Source organism: Eleutherodactylus coqui, chromosome 1 (genome assembly GCF_035609145.1).
Source record: "Eleutherodactylus coqui strain aEleCoq1 chromosome 1, aEleCoq1.hap1, whole genome shotgun sequence".
NCBI classification, from domain to species: Eukaryota; Metazoa; Chordata; class Amphibia; order Anura; family Eleutherodactylidae; genus Eleutherodactylus; species Eleutherodactylus coqui.
The window spans coordinates 236,127,013-236,148,602 of NC_089837.1; the positions used below are offsets into that span (position 1 = coordinate 236,127,013).

At 48.5% G+C, this 21,590-nt stretch overlaps 1 protein-coding gene across 1 annotated transcript in view; it reads left to right on the forward strand.

The window, feature by feature from the left end:
• LOC136632169 (amine sulfotransferase-like) overlaps positions 1 to 21,590 on the forward strand; it is a 162,132-nt gene that overhangs the window by 131,720 nt on the left and 8,822 nt on the right. Inside the window, exons 5-6 of the mRNA XM_066606860.1 lie at positions 9,060 to 9,154; positions 10,309 to 10,489. Of these exons, the coding sequence (XP_066462957.1) occupies positions 9,060 to 9,154; positions 10,309 to 10,489 (276 nt within the window). The remainder of the gene's footprint in view (positions 1 to 9,059; positions 9,155 to 10,308; positions 10,490 to 21,590) is intronic.

Consider the following 21,590-nt stretch of genomic DNA (forward strand, 5'->3'; position numbering starts at 1 on the left):
ACCGTCAGCAGTGGGCCAAGCTGTCTCTTCCCCCTCCTCCTCATCCTCCTCATGCTCCTCCTCCTCCTCCTGAACGCACTGAGATATAGACAGGAGGGTGCTCTGACTATCCAGCGACATACTGTCTTCCCCCGCCTCCGTTTCCGAGCGCAAAGCATCTGCCTTTATGCTTTGCAGGGAACTTCTCAAGATGCATAGCAGAGGAATGGTGACGCTAATGATTGCAGCATCGCCGCTCACCACCTGGGTAGACTGCTCAAAGTTTCCAAGGACCTGGCAGATGTCTGCCAACCAGGCCCACTCTTCTGAAAATAATTGAGGAGGCTGACTCCCACTGTGCCGCCCATGTTGGAGTTGGTATTCCACTATAGCTCTACGCTGCTCATAGAGCCTGGCCAACATGTGGAGCGTAGAGTTCCACCGTGTGGGCACGTCGCACAGCAGTCGGTGCACTGGCAGATTAAAGCGATGTTGCAGGGTGGCAGCGTCCGTGTGGGACTTGCGGAAATGTGCGCAGAGCCGGCGCACCTTTCCGAGCAGGTCTGACAAGCGTGGGTAGCTTTTCAGAAAGAGCTGAACCACCAAATTAAAGACGTGGGCCAGGCATGGCACGTGCGTGAGGCTGCTGAGCTGCAGAGCCGCCACCAGGTTACGTCCGTTGTCACACACGACCATGCCCGGTTGGAGGCTCAGCGGCGCAAGCCAGCGGTCGGTCTGCTCTGTCAGACCCTGCAGCAGTTCGTGGGCCGTGTGCCTCTTATCTCCTAAGCTGAGTAGTTTCAGCACGGCCTGCTGCCACTTGCCCACCGCTGTGCTGCCGCGCCACGCGACACCGACTGCTGGCGACGTGCTGCTGCTGCTGACACATCTTGATTGCGAGACAGAGGTTGCATAGGAGGAGGAGGGTGCTTTAGTGGAGGAAGCATGCACCGCCGCAGATACCAGCACCGAGCTGGGGCCCGCAATGCTGGGGGTGGGTAGGACGTGAGCGGTCCCAGGCTCTGACTCTGTCCCAGCCTCCACTAAATTCACCCAATGTGCCGTCAGGGCGATGTAGTGGCCCTGCCCGCCTGTGCTTGTCCACGTGTCCGTTGTTAAGTGGACCTTGGCAGTAACCGCGTTGGTGAGGGCGCGTACAATGTTGCCGGAGACGTGGTCGTGCAGGGCTGGGACGGCACATCGGGAAAAGTAGTGGCGACTGGGAACTGAGTAGCGCGGGGCCGCCGCCGCCGCCATCATACTTTTGAAGGACTCCGTTTCCACAACCCCATACGGCAGCATCTCAAGGCTGATAAATTTGGCTGTGTGGACGGTTAACGCTTGAGCGTGCGGGTGCGTGGCGGCGTACTTGCGCTTGCGCTCCAACAGTTGCGCTAGCGACGGCTGGACGGTGCGCTGACAGACATTGGTGGATGGGGCCGAGGACAGCGGAGGTGAGGGTGTGGGTGCAGGCCAGGAGACGGTAGTGCCTGTGTCCTGAGAGGGGGGTTGGATCTCAGTGGCAGGTTGGGGCACAGGGGGAGAGGCAGCGGTGCAAACCGGAGGCGGTGAATGGCCTTCGTCAAACCTTGTGGGGTGCTTGGCCATCATATGTCTGCGCATGCTGGTGGTGGTCAGGCTGTTAGTGGTGGCTCCCCGTTGATCTTGGCGCGACAAAGGTTGCACACCACTGTTCGTCGGTCGTCAGGCGTCTCTGTGAAAAACTGCCAGACCTTAGAGCACCTCGGCCTCTGCAGGGTGGCATGGCGCGAGGGGGCGCTTTGGGAAACAGTTGGTGGATTATTCGGTCTGGCCCTGCCTCTACCCCTGGCCACCGCACTGCCTCTTGCAACCTGCCCTGCTGCTGCCCTTGCCTCCCCCTCTGAAGACCTGTCCTGAGTAGGCGTTGCACACCAGGTGGGGTCAGTCACCTCATCGTCCTGCTGCTCTTCCTCAGAATCCTCTGTGCGCTCCTCCCTTGGACTTACTGCCCTCACTACTACCTGACTGCTATTCAATGAATAATAACTGTGTTGTGGCCCTGCCTACACAATTCTGTCCCTGTAGTATTAATGCAGGGTGCAATGCTCTGCACAGCCGATTTTGAGAAAAAAAAAAATGCAACACTGCGAACAGCAGCCTGCACAGTACTGCACACGGTTAAATGTGGCCCTAGAAAGGACCGTTGGGGTTCTTGAAGCCTACACTCACTCATCGTCTCATCGTCATCGTCCTCCTCACCCACACAAAGTTCTTGAGACAGTTGGCGGAAGTCCCCAGCCTCATCCCCCGGACCCCGGGAACTTTGCAATGGTTGGGCATCAGTGACGAAAAACTCCTCTGGTGGGAGAGGAACCACTGCTGCCCAATCTGAGCAGGGGCCCGAGAACAGTTCCTGGGAGTCTTCCCGCTCCTGAGCATGTGTCATTGTAGTGGAGTGAGGAGGCTGGGAGGAAGGAGGAGCAGCAGACAGAGGATTCGGATTTGCAGCAGTGGACGGCGCAGAACTGTGGGTGGACAATAGGTTACTCGAAGCACTTTCTGCCATCCACGACAGGACCTGCTCACACTGCTCATTTTCTAATAAAGGTCTCCCGCGTGGACCCATGAATTGTGCGATGAATGTCGGGACGCCAGAAACGTGCCTCTCTCCTAATCGCGCAGCAGTCGGCTGCGATACACCTGGATCAGGAGTTCGACCTGTGCCCACACCCTCACTTGGCCCTCCGCGTCCTCGGCCGCGTCCACGTCCTCTAGGCCTACCCCTACCCCTCAGCATGCTGTATTACCAATGATTTGATTTCCCAGGCAGGAAATAAATTGGCGCAAGCCTGCAGGCCAAATATAATTTTTTCCCTTTTTTTTTAAAAGGAAAGGCCCACTGCGTCTATTCAATGAATAATAACTGTGTTGTGGCCCTGCAAATGTGTCACAGAACTGCAGTGTTGCAGAGTTATTAACTACAGCAGAGCAGGGATTTCCCAGGCAGGAAAGAAATTGGCGCAAGCCTGCAGTGAAACGTAGCTGGCTGCGTCTGATTTTTTTTACGTTCTCCACGCAGCACACACGTACCCAGAGCCCTGAGGACTGTCAGTGGCAGGCCAAATATAATTTTTTCCCTTTTTTTTAAAAGGAAAGGCCCACTGCGTCTATTCAATGAATAATAACTGTGTTGTGGCCCTGCCTACACAATTCTGTCCCTGTAGTATTAATGCAGGGTGCAATGCTCTGCACAGCCGATTTTGAGAAAAAAAAAATGCAACACTGCGAACAGCAGCCTGCACAGTACTGCACACGGTTAAATGTGGCCCTAGAAAGGACCGTTGGGGTTCTTGAAGCCTACACTCACTCCTAACACTCTCCCTGCCTAACCACCACTTCTGTCCCTAATGCAGGGTGCAATGCTCTGCACAGCCGATTTTGAAAAAAAAAAATACACTGCTAATAGCAGCCTCCACACGGATAGATGTGGCCCTAAGAAGGACCGTTGGGGTTCTTGAAGCCTACACTCACTACAAACACTCTCCCTACAGCAACTCCAACACAACTGCACTTTCCCTCAGCTAACTCACAAGGCATCTGAGGCGAGCCGCGGGAGGGGCCGATTTTTATACTCGGGTGACATCTGATCTCCCCAGCCACTCACAGCAGGGGGGTGGTATAGGGCTTGAACGTCGCAAGAGGAAGTTGTAATGCCTTCCCTGTCTTTCAATTGGCCAGAAAAGCGCGCTAACGTCTCAGAGATGAAAGTCAAAGTAACCCGAACATCGCGTGGTACTCGTTACGAGTAACGAGCATCCCGAACACGCTAATATTCGCCCGAGCATCAAGCTCGGACGAGTACGTTCGCTCATCTCTAATCCTAATCACCTCATGCGAGCAGTTCATTCCCTTTAAAAATAAAAGAAACTCAACTAAAAGGAAACCAATGTGGCTCGACAAGACGGTAAGAGGGGCAATAAATGAAAAAAAAAAAGCGTTCAAACTACTAAAGCAAGAAGGCAGCGAAGAAGCGCTAAAATCATACAGGGAAAAAAGCAAAATATGCAAAGATAAGATCAAAACTGCCAAGGAGGAAGCAGAAAGACTGATCGCCAAAGAGAGCAAAAACAACCCGAAGCTATTTTTCAACTATATTAACAGCAAAAGGATTTGCAAGGAGAGTACTGACCCTTTAAAAAATAATGCAGGGGAGATCATTGATGATGACGGAGGGAAAGCAAATCTACTAAACAGTTTCTTCTCAAGTGTATTCACAAACAAAAGGGAAATGCCACACGAGGTGCAGGGGAATAAAATGAACCCACCACAAAATATCTCATACCTAACGCAGGAGGAGGTGCGGAAGCGACTAAAGTAGACTAAAATTGATAAATCGCGGGCCCAGATGGATTACACCCAAGGATACTAAGGGAACTAAGTGACGAGATAGCTAGGCCGCTATATCTAATATTTCTAGACACTATCAAGAGCGGTGTAGTACCATTGGATTGGCGCATTGCCAACGTGGTTCCAATTTACAAAAAAGGGAGCAAAAGTGAGCCTGGTAACTACAGGCCAGTAAGTCTCACTTCAGTAATGGGAAAAATTTTCAAGGGGATTCTGAGAGACGCCATCGATGAGCACCTCAAGGAGATTAAGGGAATAACTCCTCACCAGCATGGATTCATGAACGGTCGCTCATGTCAGACAAATCTGATCAGTTTCTACGATGAAGTAATCTCTAAGCTGGACCAGGGAGAATCTATTGATCTCGTATATCTGGACTTCTCTAAAGCCTTTGACACCGTGCCACATAATAGGCTAATATACAAAATGAGGCAGCTCGGACTGGGCGAAAACGTGTGTAAGTGGATTAAAAATTGGCTCAATGATAGAAAGCAGAGGGTGGTAATAAAGGGTTCATACTCTGATTGGACCACAGTCGCTAGCGGGGTGCCACAGGGTTCAGTATTAGGCCCCACTCTGTTCAACATATTTATCAATGACCTGATAGAGGGGCTGCACAGCAAAATATCAATATTTGCAGATGATATTATACGATATAATTAATGCAACGGAGGACAATGTGCGGCTACAAACGGACCTAGATAAGCTGGGGGCTTGGGCAGAAAAATGGCAAATGAAGTTCAATGTTGAAAAATGTAAGACTATGCACATGGGCAGGAGAAACGGATGTCACCAATATTCGATTAATGGAGTACCGCTAGGAAAAAGTGATATGGAAAAGGATCTGGGGGTATTAGTGGATAGTAGACTAAACTGGAGTAACCAATGCCAGTCAGCTGCTGCAAAGGCAAATAAAGTCTTGGGGTGTATTAAAAGAGGTATAGGGGCGAAGGATGAGAACATTATCCTTCCATTATATAAGGCACTAGTCAGGCCCCACATGGAATACTGCATACAATTCTGGTCACCGGTGCTCAGGAAAGATGTAGCAGTGCTTGAGGGGGTCCAAAGAAGGACAACTAAACTAATACATGGAATGACGGGACTGGAATACCCAGAGAGGCTATCAAAATTGGGATTATTTACTCTAGAAAAAAGACGGCTAAGGGGCGATCAAATAACTATGTATAAATACATGAGGGGACAATACAAGGATCTCTCCCATGATCTGTTTACACCCAGGACCGCGACGGTAACAAGAGGACATCCGCTACGATTAGAGGAAAGTAGGTTTCATCACCAACATAGAAGGGGATTCTTTACTGTAAGAGCAGTTAGACTGTGGAACTCTCTGCCGGAGGAAGTGGTGATGGCAAAATCCATAGAGGAGTTTAAAAGGGGACTTGATGTCTTTCTGGAGAGGAAGGACATTATAGGATATAAATCTTAGGTTAATTGTCAATCCGGGTATACAGGCAGGTAGGAACTTTTAGGGGTTGATCCAGGGAACAGTCTGATTGCCATTAGGGAGTCGGGAAGGAATTTTTTCCCCCAAAAGGGCTAATTGGCTTCTGCTCTTGGGGTTTTTTGCCTTCCTCTGGATCAACACAGGAGGATAGACAGGCTGGACTAGATGGACATTGTCTTCATTCAGCCTTACATACTATGTTACTATGTTACTATGATAACAGGACAATGTTAATTATGCAAGGCTTTAGTGCAAAGCCTTGCATAGTTAGTTAATGATGATGTAATAGTTATCTGTCCATTACAATTATTATGGCAGACCACGGCACTTAGTATTAATGAAAGTAAAGACTGATGGTGAGTAAGCATCTCATGTTTTGAGTTATACGTGACACAGCAATATATCAGACAAGACTTACCGAAGGTATTCCAATGTTTGGTTTTGAGAAGCGTGGGCAGAATGATTACAGTGAAGGAAGTTTGGAAAAGTGCATTTTTGAGTGAAGGCTTCCATGAGTTTATAGTGTGCTGAAATGCAGTCAGGGATGTTAAGGCTCTGTATGTGGTATGTACAGTATGGTGTGCTAACTGTGTGAGCCTAAGCAGCTTCCACACGATACTGGTAGAAGTAGGCAGAAGTGGAATTGATATTGAGAAGGGCATTGTCTGTCACCACGGCACCATCACAAAATCCCACCTGTTACAGCATTTCAAGAGAGGAAACTCAGCATTTGGTGATGTGCCTGTGATCCAAACTTCAGGCTGTAAATTATTTGCATTCAGGCATATATTTATAGTTATAATTATGTTTGTTTGTGTAATTAATTTGAGTCTAAGAAAATGGAGGAAATCTAAAAAAAAATTGTTAGAATTTCTAAACACTTAATGCTCTATGTGTGTTAAACACTTAATGCTGAAAGTCTACACTTTAATCACTTATTGATGGCAATGTGGTTGTGTACAGAGACCACCGTAAATTATGGAAGTTGTGTTGCTGCTACCCTGATGATACGATCACAAGAGTTTACTGATGGGACAGGTGCCCTGTTTCTTATTAAGTACTACAAAGGTTGTGTGATGAATCGGGACCATGGCTATTGAATTCCCTCACCTCCTTATCCTGGCAGTCGCAGCTCATCCGTCAGCTGCAACAGATGGCATGGCCTTTTTCTTCTCAGTCTAGGGTAACTGCTTCTGGTAGGATGTGTGTACACTAGAGATGAGCGAGTACCCAAATGCTTGGGTCCTCGTTATTCGATTCGAGCTTTTTATAAAATTTGAAAGCTCTATTCGAGTAGCGCACCCCATTGACTTCAATGGGAGACTCAAGCATTTTTGGATGGGACCCGCCGGGGGCGAAGCTTTTTTTTTTAATATGTGTTCTCTCTCTCTCTCTCTCTCTCCCTTTCCCTCTTTCTCTCTCTCTCTCCTCCCCCCAGCCAGCCAAAAAATTGCCGTTGACGTGCGCAGCGTCACAGCGGAGAGGGGCCGAAACTGGGGCGGGGTCGAACACGGCGTGATACTCGCTCAAGTAGCAAGCACCATCGAGTACGCTGATACTCGAACGAGCATCAAACTCGGAAGAGTACATTCGCTCAACTCTTGTTTACACTCAACCACTTAAAGAGACAGCACATGCACCCAGCTTTCTAGTCCCTAGCCAATCCGGACAGACTCTTCTCCATTGATAGATGGCTAAAAATTTAGTCTCCTAGCATGCAAAGGTGTTAACGTGCTCTCTCTGCTCTCCTGGTTCTAATTCATGACCATAACACTCAGCTTTCCTGTCTTTTCTACTCCCAACCTCAGCTTGTTAATTGACTATGCTTACTCTCTCTACTGCCTGGCCTGAACCTTGGGCTGTCTAACTGTTATGAAAGTATTCCAGCTTTTCTTACCTCGGCTATGTTCTATGAACACATCTCTACTTACATCCACCAGTACTGTAACTTACCAGTTTCCATTAGCAGCCTCCTGATTGTGACTCTCTGGCACAACGAACTGGTCTCTTGCAGTGAAAACCAGAATCTGATTGGTGGGGTTAAAGAGTAAAAATCTGGGAACCCCAGGTACAACCTCCAGATCAAGTCTTAAGACAAATTGGCTCTATGGCACAGCAGATACACATCCACTGCCTGACCATAATCACTGAGTTCTCTCAGTTTCTCCTTAAAGCTTGCCCAGCTTTATGGGTGACTTTTCAGAATAAGCTGCTGTGTGTTCATAACCTATAACACTATATCTGAGCTTTTAATGAGTTGTATTTATCAGCAGTTTTCCCCACTGCAGGCTGTATCTTTACTTTTCAGTTTTCTTTGAGCTTACAGGAAAATACTTCTGCTACAGTATTTCTATATGGACTGCACATGGAGAAAACAGATGCTGTACTCTAACTCTCTATAGCACACACAGAGAAATAACATCATTATGAAAGAATATTGTACAGCAGGACTGAGCAGTGTAGATGTGATTCCAGTAACAGTAAGACAGTAAATCACTCACCAATATCTCTAGCAGCCACGTCTTTGTGACTCTCTACTTCTGTGTTCCATGTCCCCAGCAACTTATGTGGTGTTACATTCATGCAAACTTATCCACCTGGCCTGCACAATTGAAATAGTAAAAGGGTCACACCAAGACATATAATGGGAAGCGACCCCTCAATCTATAGGTAGTCTTATCTTACTGACAGAATGACCCTGTGCTTCGCACCTAAGGGCCTAGTTTGTCCCTAGAGGGAAAGTAGAAAAGAGCACAGAACTAGACAGATGTAAGATAAGCCACATAGGTATTCAACGTACAGATGTCCACACGTTTCTCATGCACCACAGATAAGGATGACCCATAACAGCAAACAAGACCTGGATTCAGGCGTCTGCACACCATCGGACAGAAGGGAATTAATTCAAACCAGGCATCTGCACAACAATGGACATAAGGGAATTAATTCTGACTAGGCGTCTGCAGACCGATGGACGGAAGGGGATTCATTCAGACCAGACATCTGCATACCTGCAGTATCAGTAATAGTACTTGCAGGCAAAAAGACAATCAGAAGTTTGTCACTTATCACTCAAATGACAGAAACCGCAAAAGTGAATCTGCACTTTGAAAATCAAACACATTAGGCCCTTAAAACCATACAGAGCTCTAAAGTAAAAGGGATTCACAAAGTTTAGAAAACTTTCCGCATTTATAATGATACATTTAATCTTATTTTACAGTCATAGGTGGCTCGTGGTTTGATCATATTAGCGGCTGGTACAAGCACAAAGAAGATTTCAACATACTATTTTTGACATATGAGGAAATGAAAAAGGTAATTATTGGTTTATTAGATGATAACAAGCTGTACAGTATATAAAGTGAATTTGACAACTATAGCATCCACTTGGAATTTACATCTATGTTAGGACTTCATGGCCAAACACAGTAAATCTGTCTCAGTTGTCATGCCTAATTCTCTGTTCTCAGCCCAATAAGAGCATAAGGCCTCTTTCAAACGGGCTACAAAACACATGTATGTGCAGCTAATGGTTTCCAATGGGTTCTTTCCGACTACAAAACATCTTTCATGTGAAAGAACCCATTGAAAACCATGGGCTTCACATAAATGCATTTTGTACCGATGTCGCATCTCTACAAAATCGCAAGATTTTGTGGCCCCTGTAAAAGAGGCCTGAGGCTGCTTCCACATGCACGATTTTCTCTCACAATTTTGTTACAATGCCAAAGTGCTACAAATCGCATGTATGTAGAGCCCATGATTTCCTATGAGCTCTTCCACACGAGTAATGTTTTGTAGCCTGCGACACTGCAAGACTACAAAATCGCAGCATGCTGTATACAGCCTCAATTTTTGTAGCCCATGTTTCCCTATGGAGCCTTCCTATGTGTTGCACTGCATCGCACGAAAACGAGGTTTTCGTGTGATGCGATGCAACTTTTGCAATAGGAAATCCTACTGTAAAAGCCCTAAACTAAGCCCTAGCTGCATAAAAAAAGGAATAGATCACCTACCTGGCACTATTATCTTCCCGTGCATCTCCCCTGAAGCTCCCCCGGCAGTTGCTTTAAGTTCTCCTGCAGAGCTTCCTGGTTGGGACTTGAAAATACCCACCTCCAGGAAGCTCTCCCAATCAGAGCCAGAGCTCAAGGAACCAATCACAGCCTTTTATTGAATCATTTTAACTTTTTTATAATTTGTAAAACTTTATTGTTCTTATTTTTACTTTTTCTTTTTAATCCCAAGAGGGGACAACAACTTGCGATGCTTTGATCGGCAGGCCGCATATGTGCTATATTTTCCGGTCGGTCGATTTTACAGGCCGGAAAATTGCCCATCTTAACAAATGCATTGGCATCCAATGCTTCAGATGGTCGTGATTTTCGGCCGAGATAAAACATTCGTGAGAATAAGGCCTCATTCTCAGATCTGTGTGTTATGTGGTTATTAATTAATGTCTATTTCAGGACCTTCGATCTGCTGTACTGAAAATATGCACATTTGTGAATATAAAGCTCAATGAGAAAGACATAGACACCGTGGTGGAAAAAGCAACTTTTAAGAACATGAAAGATGATCCTCTTGCTAATTATACTTTTATTCCAAGTGACTTTTTAGACCAAACTAAAGGAGATTTTCTACGTAAAGGTAAAGTAAAATGAAAGGGATTGTTTGAGAATTGAATTAAAAAAATCAAAAACCGTAAAAAATAAAAAAGAAAAGGCAGTTACCTCTTAAATCTCCACCAATCTAGGACTTAAGCTGATGTGTTCCCCTGGCAATCTTTCTATATAGGCTGTGAGGAATAGTGCGCTATAATAACGGCTCAGCAGTAATGTGGTGAACAATCACTGCTGGCTGGGCATGTTTATGGGGAGCGTGGTATAAACTGTTTCCAGACAATTCTGATAATGAATGAAGTCCAAACTTTCCTTTGAAGAATCATAGAAAGGTAGAGTTGGAAGGAACTTCCAGGGTCATCGGGTCCAACCCCCTGCTCAATGCAACATCACTAAATAATGCCATTCAGATGTCTGTCCAGCCTCTGTTTGAAGACTTCCTTCAAAGGAAAACTTACAATCTCCCGTGGCAACCTGTACCACTCATTGATCACCCTCACTGTCAGAAAGTTTTTTCTCTAATATCTAATCTGTGTCTGCTCCCTTTCAGTTTCATCCCATTGCTTGTAGTCCTTTCTGGTGCAAATGGAAAAAGGCTGATTCCTCTGCACTGTGACAGCCCTTCAAATATTTGTAGACAGCTATTAAATCTCCTCTCAGCCTTTTTTGCAACTTAAACATTCCTAATATGGTTTGAATGTGCTCCAGTTTGTCTATGTCTTTTTTAAATTGAGGTGCCCAGAACTAAACAGAGTATTTACCTTACATGATCTAAACTCTTTGGTTCTCTTAAAACATCCCAGAATTGTGTTTGCCTTTTTTGCTGTTGCATCACACTGTTGACTCATGTTCAGTCTGTGATCTATTAGTATAACCAAGTCATTTTCACATGTGTTGCTGCTTAGCCCAATACCTTCCATTCTGTATGTGCTTTTTTCTTGCCCAGATGTAGGACTTTGCATTTCTCCTTGTTAAATACCATTCTGTTAGTTGCTGCCCTTTGTTTATGCTTTTTTTAGATCTTTTTGAATCCTCTCTGTCAGGAATCAAACCAGGAAACCCTTGCACTCCAGCTGGCAGCTTTCTCCTCTGAGCCATCCAGGTCTATGGACAAGTTTCCCTATATACCTTGACCTTGTTTCCAGATACTACCATCCAGCCCCTATTCTAGCTCTATCAGTTGCTGATTAAGACTCACGATAAAACCTTGCCACTCTCTCCTTGCGTGATTATTCTACTCCACAGCATTGATTGATCAAGCTCCACTTCTGCCTGCTACTCTATTGCTACCAGACCTCCTGATACCGACTTCTGTCTTCCCTTCTGACTACGTTATCTTCATCATCCATCTGTACTGCAAACCGAGACCTGCCATTGCTGACTCCTGGCTCTTTCCTGACTATTCCTCAGACCTGCGGTTACTACTCCTGAGGCTCCAATCCAGTCCGAAATCGCTCTCTCTCCTTGTTAAATACCATTCTGTTGCTCACTGCCAACTGTTCAAGTTTTTCTAGATCTTTTTGAATCCTCTTTCTCTTCTCTAGTGTTAGCTATCCCTTTTTTCTTTGTGTCATTGGCAAATTTGATCAGCTTTCCGTCAATTCCCTCCTCCAGATCATTTATAAAAATAATAAACACTGTACCCCACTTGACAAATTCTTCCATTTGGATATGCAGGCATTCATGACCACTTTTTACGTATGATCACTCAGCCAGTTATGAATCCACCTAACAGTTGACTTGTCAATCCCATATTTAGTAATTTTTTCAATAAGGATGGTATGAGATACTTTGTCTAATGCTTTACTAAAGTCAAGATCTAGCACATTTTCCTGATCAACCCAGATGGTGATTCTGTCATAGAAGGAAATTAGATTAATCTGGCATGACTTGTTTGTTACAAACCCATGCTGGCTCTGGTCAATTACTCCATTCTCATCCAAGTACTTGCATATATGCTGTGTAATAATTTGTTAGAACATTCCCGCTATAGAAATCAGGCTCACAGGCTTATAGTTTCCAGAGTCCATCCTCTTTCCTTATTTGAAGATGATGATAACATTTGCTCTTCTCCAATCTTCTAGGACTTCTCCTGTTCTCCAGGAATTGTCAAAGATTACGGCAAGTGGTTCAGCAATTACCTCTGCTGCTTCCTTCAGGATGTAATTCATCTGGGTATTAGAGTTTTATGTCTCCACCGGAAGTATGGGTAGAGACATGGGTTGGCTGGCCTCAGTTCCAGGGAACGCCCATGTCACAGGCAAAGCTGATGATTGGCTCCCGCAGACGCACCTCAGACAAACCTTCCCAGCAGTGTACGGCCTCCATGCTATTTCTCCTGTTCTAGGGGCGAAATGCGAAGAGAGGCAGTGGCGGTGCTGAGGCGGCGTTGTACAGCTTCTATCCTCCTCCTCCTACTGCTTCTCCTCCTGCCTAGACGAGAAAAGAGTCGGCAGCAGGTGTTATGGACACAGCTGCACCCCGGCTGTCTATGACCCGTTGGGGCACGGCAGTGGAGATGCGAGCGTGACTTGCTGAGAATGAGGCCAGCGATAGAGACACCACATTGCAGGCCAGAGAGAGGCCGAATTGACGATTACAGCAGGGGGACAGATACAGGTGTGGTGGGGGAAGGGAGCAGGGATGGGATATCAGCAGGGACATATGTCAGCTGGATGCTGTGGACGTGACCTGCCTGTTCCCTGTAACTCAGGGCTGCCAACCCATATTTCCACCATACTTCCAGTGCAGACATGGTACACTAATACCGTTCTTCTGAACCTGAACATTTTAGTTCATTTAAGTTAGCTCCGTGTTCCCTCACCATCTCTCTGTTTCTAGATAGCCTGCATTCTTTTATTCCCCTAATAGCATAGGGAAGAACATTTGATGTTACATTTACTTTTTAAGAGAAAATAAATACAAAATAGGAATTTAAAAGTTCGGCCTTTTCAGCATCATTTTTAACCAATTCACCATTTTCATCCTATAAATATCCTGTAGCATCTTTGATTTTTTTTCCCTTTTGACATACCCCCAAAATCCTTTTTTTTCTGCTTTTCGCCTCAGTTGCTAGTCTCAATTCATTGTTAGCTTTAGCTTTTCTGACACTTGCCTTACAGTTTCTGCAGACCACATTATATTCTTCTTTAGATATTCCCCCCTTTTTCCATTTGACAAACATATTTTTCTTCCTTTTTAATGTGTGTGCAAGTTCTGTGTTCATCCATCCTGGTCTCTTTAAATGCTTTCCATTCCATATGGCCGACCCTACTGGATCCCGTGCTTTCTGCATTATGACACAGCTAGAACTAGCTGACAGTACTTTCCCCTTGCTTGTACTTCTCACACTCCTTGTTCACTAAGGAATGAATCCTTTTGAACAACTCACCTTTGATTCCCCACTTTATAGTAATTGGCACCACAGCATAGCCTTTGACATGTGGTTGTGGAAAGCAAGACACTTAACCCCTCAAACATATCAGCGCCATTAGGGCTTCCATATTGATGCTTATGTAATGAATCTCCATTGTTTACACCAGTAAATGGGCACCTGGGCACCACATGAACAGCATGGTCCCTGAATATGCTTAGGCTGAAAGACCTTTAACCCCTTGAATACACCAGTGTTATTAAGGCTTGCATATTGCTGCTTATGGATTGTATTTTCGTTTACACCACTTGACAGGTATAGTAGAGATCTTTATATACATTTCAAGAGACAAACATATTATTTTTTCTCTGTGTATATAATATATATATCTATATATATATATATATATATATATATATAATCTCAAATGAAAATTCTTTTTGGTTTATATATCTCCGCCTCTCAGGACCCCTTCCCCTTTGTTTTTAGGTGTCCTGTTCCCTAATTGAATTTACCACTATATCTATTTAAATATGGTCTATGTCAGTGCACTTTATGTTTGAGAAAGGCAGCATAGTTGCATTCAGGACTCTGTATGTTTTTATGTATTTTTGCAATATATTAAATATATATCCCTTTATATAACTCTGGCTGTTTTGGTTGACTCCTATCCAAATATGTTTCTTGTTGAGCGCAGGATTTTTTTCAACTCTTTTTTTTCTGGACCCTCTTTCTGAGTCCATTAAAATTTGACTTTTTGAAAGCCAACATTGAGGTCTAAGTCAGGTTTTCCTCCCCTTGCTATCCAAAATTCAAGGATAGCATGATCACTGACTCCTAAGGTCCCAGCCACCCTTACTTCCTTAATAGAGATGAGCGAGCACCAGAATGCTCGGGTGCTCGTTACTCGAGACGAAATTTTTGCGATGCTCGAGGGTTCGTTTCAAGTAACGAACCCCATTGAAGTCAATGGGCGACTCGAGCATTTTTGTATATCGCAGATGCTCGCTAAGGTTTTCATTTGTGAAAATCTGGGCAATTCAAGAAAGTGATGGGAACGATACAGTAACGGATAGGGCAGGCGAGGGGCTACATGTTGGGCTGCATCTCAAGTTCCCAGGTCCCACTATTAAGCCACAATAGTGGCAAGAGTGGCCCCCCCCCCTCTCCCAACAATTTTTACTTCTGAAAAACCCTCATTAGCAAGGCATACCTTAGCTAAGCACCACACTACCTCCAACAAAGCACAATCATTGCCTGCATGACACTCAGCTGCCACATCTCCTGGGTTACATGCTGCCCAACCCCCCCCGCACGACCCAGTGTCCACAGCGCACACCAAAGTTTCCCTGCGCAGCCTTCAGCTGCCCTCTTGCTATACGCTGGCCTCATAGCCACACCACCCTCATGTCTATTTATAAGTGCGTCTGCCAGAGGAGGAACCGCAGGCACACACTGCAGACGGTTGGCACGGCCAGGCAGCGACCCTTTTTAAAAGGGGTGGGGCGATAGTCCATAATGCTGTACAGAAGCAATGAGAAATCCAATCCTGTGGAAGCCACCGGCAGTACATAAATATACCCCATTGCAGTGCCCAGCACAGCTGAGGTAACGTCAGGTTTAATGCAGGTGGGCTTCGGCCCACATTGTATGGCCCAGTCAGACTGGGGTTCTTTAGAAGTGGACACATGCAGTTACAACTCCGTGTGGACCGACAGCATGGGTGGGTCCCAGGAAGCCACCGGCGGTACATAAATATATCCCATTGCATTGCCCATCACAGCTGAGGTAACGTCCGATTAAATGCAGGTGGTCTTCGGCCCACACTGCATGCCCCAGTCTGACCGGGGTTTTTAATACATAGACACTGGCAGGTACAAATCCCTAATGTGAAGTCCCTGTGGACCCACAGCATGGGTGGCTCCCTGGAACCCACCAGCGGTACATAAATAAATCCCATTGCATTGTCCATCACAGCTGAGGTAACGTCAGGTTTAATGCAGGTGGGCTTCGGCCCACACTGCATGCCCCAGTCAGACTGGGGTTCTTTAGAAGTGGACACATGCAGTTACAACTCCGTGTGGACCGACAGCATGGGTGGCTCCCTGGAACCCACCGGCGGTACATAAATAAATCCCATTGCATTGCCCATCACAGCTGAGGTAACGTCAGCTTTAATGCAGGTGGGCTTCGGCCCACACTGCATGCTCCAGTCAGACTGGGGTTCTTTAGAAGTTGACACATGCAGTTACAACTCCGTGTGGACCGACAGCATGGGTGGGTCCCAGGAAGCCACTGGCGCTACATAAATATATCCCATTGCATTGCCCATCACAGCTGAGGTAAGGTCAGGTTTAATGCTGGTGGGCTTCGGCCCACACTGCATGCCCCAGTCAGACTGGGGTTCTTTAGAAGTGGACACATGCAGTTACAACTCCGTGTGGACCGACAGCATCGGTGGCTCCCTGGAACCCACCGGCGGTACATAAATAAATCCCATTGCATTGCCCATCACAGCTGAAGCAACGTCAGGTTTAATGCAGGTGGGCTTCGGCCCACACTGCATGCCCCAGTCAGACTGGGGTTCTTTAGAAGTGGACACATGCAGTTACAACTCCGTGTGGACCGACAGCATGGGTGGCTCCCTGGAACCCACCGGCGGTACATAAATATATCCCATTGCAGTGCCCAGCACAGCTGATGTAACGTCAGCTTTAATGCAGGTGGGCAAAAAATTAATTAGATTACACTGTAGGCGAGGGCCCCCAAAAATTGGTGTACCAACAGTACTAATGTACCTCAGAAAAATTGCCCATGCCCAACCAAGAGGGCAGGTGAAACCCATTAATCGCTTTGGTTAATGTGGCTTAATTTGTAACTAGGCCTGGAGGCAGCCCAGTTAAAATAAAAATTGGTTCAGGTGCAAGTTTCAACGCTTTAATGAGCATTGAAACGTATAAAAATTGTTTACAAAAATTATATGACTGAGCCTTGTGGGCCTAAGAAAAATTGCCCGTTCGGCGTGATTACGTGAGGTTTCAGGAGGAGGAGCAGGAGGAGGAGGATGAATATAATACACAGATTGATGAAGCTAAAAGGTCCCCGTTTTTGATGGTACTTCCATCCGCGGGTGCAGCCTACGTATTGTTTAGGTATCGCTGCTGTCTGCTGGTGGAGAAGAGAACTCTGGGGAAATCCAGGCTTTGTTCATCTTTATGATTGTAAGCCTGCCGGCACTGTCAGTTGACAGGCGGGTACGCTTATCCGTGATTATTCCCCCAGCCGCACTAAACACCCTCTCTGACAAGACGCTAGCCGCAGGACAAGCAAGCACCTCCAGGGCATACAGCGCGAGTTCAGGCCAAGTGTCCAGCTTCGACACCCAGTAGTTGTAGGGGCAGAGGCGTCACGGAGGATGGTCATGCGATCGGCTATGTACTCCCTCACCATCCTTTTACAGTGCTCCCGCCGACTCAGCCTTGACTGGGGAGCGGTGACACAGTCTTACTGGGGAGCCATAAAGCTGTCAAAGGCCTTGGATAGTGTTCCCCTGCCTGCGCTGTACATGCTGCCTGATCTCTGCGCCTCCCCTGCTACCTGGCCCTCGGAACTGCGCCTTCTGCCACTAGTGCTGTCGGATTGGAATTTTACCATTAGTTTGTCCACCAGGGTCCTGTGGTATAGCATCACTCTCGAACCCCTTTCCTCTTTGGGTATGAGAGTGGAAAGGTTCTCCTTATACCGTGGGTCGAGCAGTGTGTACACCCAGTAATCCGTAGTGGCCAGAATGCGTGTAACGCGAGGGTCACGAGAAAGGCATCCTAACATGAAGTCCGCCATGTGTGCCAGGGTACCTGTACGCAACACATGGCTGTCCTCACTAGGAAGATCACTTTCAGGATCCTCCTCCTCCTCCTCAGGCCATACACGCTGAAAGGATGATAGGCAAACAGCATGGGTACCCTCAGCAGTGGGCCAAGCTGTCTCTTCCCCCTCCTACTCATGCTTCTCCCCCTCCTCCTCCTCAACGCGGTGAGATATAGACATGAGGGTGCTCTGACTATCCAGCGACATACTGTCTTCCCCCGGCTCTGTTTCCGAGTGCAAAGCGTCTGCCTTTATGCTTTGCAGCGAACTTCTCAAGAGGCATAGCAGAGGAATGGTGACGCTAATGATTGCAGCATCCCCGCTCAGCATCTGGGTAGACTCCTCAAAGTTTCCAAGGACCTGGCAGATGTCTGCCAACCAGGCCCACTCTTCTGTAAAGAATTGAGGAGGCTGACTCCCACTACGCCGCCCATGTTGGAGTTGGTATTCCACTATAGCTCTATGCTGCTCATAGAGCCTGGCCAACATGTGGAGCGTAGAGTTCCACCATGTGGGCACGTTGCACAGCAGTCGGTGCACTGGCAGATTAAACCGATGTTGCAGGGTGCGCAGGGTGGCAGCGTCCGTCTTGGACTTGTGGAAATGTGCGCTGACCCGGCGCACCTTTCCGAGCAGGTCTGACAAGCGTGGGTAGCTTTTCAGAAAGCGCTGAACCACCAAATTAAAGATGTGGGCCAGGCATGGCACGTGCGTGAGGCTGCCGAGCTGCAGAGCCGCCACCAGGTTACGGCCGTTGTCACACACGACCATGCCCGGTTGGAGGCTCAGCGGCGAAAGCCAGCGGTCGGTCTGCTCTGTCAGACCCTGCAGCAGTTCGCGGGCTGTGTGCCTCTTCTCTCCTAAGCTGAGTAGTTTCAGCACGGCCTGCTAACGCTTGGCCACCGCTGTGCTGCCACGCCGCGCGACACCAACTGCTGGCGACGTGCTGCTGCTGATACATCTTGATTGCGAGACAGAGGTTGCATAGGAGGAGGAGGAGGAGGAGGGTGGTTTAGTGGAGGAAGCATACACCGCCGCAGATACCAGCACCGAGCTGGGGCCCGCAATTCAGGCTCTGAATCAGTCCCAGCCTCCACTAAATTCACCCAATGTGCCGTCAGGGAGATATAGTGGCCCTGCCTGCCTGTGTTTGTCGACGTGTCCGTTGTTAAGTGGACCTTGGCAGTAACCGCGTTGGTGAGGGCGCGTACAATGTTGCCGGACATGTGGTCGTGCAGGGCTGGGACGGCACATCGGGAAAAGTAGTGGCGACTGGGAACCGAGTAGTGCGGGGCCGCCGCCGCCGCCGCCGCCATCATGTTTTTGAAAGCCTCCGTTTCCACAAGCCTATACGGCAGCATCTCCAGGCTGATAAATTTGGCTATGTGCACGTTTAACGATTGAGTGTGCAGGTGCGTGGCGGCGTACTTGCGCTTGCGCTCAAACACTTGCGCTAGCGACGGCTGGACGGTGCGCTGAGAGACATTGCTGGATGGGGCCGAGGACAGCGGAGGTGAGGGTGTGGGTGCAGGCTGGGAGACGGTAGTGCCTGTGTCCTGAGAGGGGGGCTGGATCTCAGTGGCAGGTTGGGGCACAGAGGGAGAGGCAGTGGTGCAAAACGGAGGCGGTGAACGTCCTTCGTCCCACCTTGTAGGGTGCTTGGCCATCATATGTCTGCGCATGCTGGTGGTGGTGGCTCCATGGCTGATCTAGCCGCGACAAACCTTGCACACCACAGTTCGTCGGTCGTCTGCACTCTCAGTGAAAAACTGCCAGACCTTTGAGCACCTCGGCCTCTGCAGAGTGGCATGGCGCGAGGGGGCGCTTTGGGAAACAGTTGGTGGATTATTTGGTCTGGCCCTGCCTCTACCCCTGGCCACCGCACTGCCTCTTCCAACCTGCCCTGCTGCTGCACTTGCCTCCCCCTCTGAAGACCTGTCCTCAGTAGGCTTAGCAAACCAGGTGGGGTCAGTCACCTCATCGTCCAGCTGCTCTTCCTCCGATTCCTCTGTGCGCTCCTCCCTCGGACTTACTGCAATTACTACTACCTGAGTGATAGACAACTGTGTCTCATCGTCATCGTCCTCCTCACCCACTGAAAGCTCTTGAGACAGTTGCCGGAAGTCCCCAGCCTCATCCCCCGGACCCCGAGAACTTTCCAAAGGTTGGGCATCGGTCACGACAAACTTCTCCGGTGGGAGAGAAACCATTGCTGCCCATTCTGGGCAGGGGCCCGAGAACAGTTCCTGGGAGTCTGCCTGCTCCTCAGAATGTGTCATTGTAATGGAGTGAGGAGGCTGGGAGGAAGGAGGAGCAGCAGCCAGAGGATTCAGAGTTGCAGCAGTGGATGGCGTAGAACTCTGGGTGGTCGATAGATTGCTGGATGCACTTTCTGCCATCCACGACAGGACCTGCTCACACTGCTCATTTTCTAATAAAGGTCTACCGCGTGGACCCATTAATTGTGAGATGATTCTGGGGACGCCAGAAACTTGCCTCTCTCCTAATCCCGCAGCAGTCGGCTGCGATACACCTGGATCAGGAGCTCGGCCTGTGCCCACACCCTGACTTGGGCCTCCGCGTCCTCGCCCGGGTCCACGTCCTCTAAGCCTACCCCTACCCTTCAGCATGGTATATTACGAGTACAGCAGAAACCGAACGCTGTAATTAAATGTGCCGCTTATTGGCCTGTGGTTGGAGGCTGACTTCGCTTACGGAACGCACAGCAGAGCCAGGAAACAATTTTGCGCATGCCTGTAGTGAGACATAGGTGCGTATCACTGAGCTAGTGGAATTCACAGCTCAGAAGCAGTCAAGTGGCCAGAGGCCAGTAGTAGGCCTTAAAGGGGTTGTCTCGAGGAAGCAGTGAATTTTTTTTTTGCCCAGTCCCCCTTATTAAGCATACATTACTAAGCCCCCCTGTAGATGACTTTTCTAGCTGGTTTGTACTTACAGTTCCAGCGTTTCAGCAACTTATAAAAATTTTCCCAAGATGGCCGCCGCCTTTTTTCCCGTCGCTTGCTGTAGCCCGACGTGCACGCTCCCGAGACGCTACCAGCTGTGTCTCCCTGACAACCAGACGCCCCGCAGCCGCCGACCGGACCCCGAGATTGAACGCGGCCGACCACGGCACACAGTCACCCACCGCCAGGCAGCAGGTAACCGGCGCTAGACCCCTGACAACAGACGAAGGCCCCCCCCCCCGGCCCAGCAGCAGACCCCCCGGCAGAGCGGCAGCCCCCCCGGCCCAGCGTCAGCCCCCCCGGCAGAGCGGCAGACCCCCCCGGCCCAGCGGCAGACACCCCCGGCAGAGCGGCAGACCCCCCGGCAGAGCGGCAGCCCCCCCCCCGGCAGAGCGGCAGCCCCCCCCCGGCCCATCACTTACCTGGGCGGCAGGACGGTGGGACAGCTGGGCGGCTTCTCGGGGCGGCTGGGCGGCTTCTCGGGACAGCTGGGCGGCTCAAGTTTCTGCACCTTCCTCTAAGAGAGGATGGTACAGAATAGCCGCTCCAGCGCGCTCCCGAGAAGTGACAGCTCGTCTGCGCATGCGCAGAAGAGCTGAAGCGGCTCGTGCTGAGAGCAGAAGACCGGACTGCGCAAGCGCGTCTAAAAAAGCAAGCCGCCAGCGATTTTAGACGGAACCATGGAGACGAGGATGCTAGAAACGGAGCTGCAGAGGCAGGAAAGAATTTTGCGCAAGCCTGCTGTAACGCTTAGCTGCGTATTAATTAGGACTTCTACCCCCAGCAGACAGACACTGTAGGCAGCATATAATATCATGTATACTGATTCCCTCTGCCGGGATGACGGCGGTGATGTAACGGAGACAGCAGAGGCAGGAAACAATTTTGCGCAAGCCTGCTGTAACGCTTAGCTGCGTATTAATTAG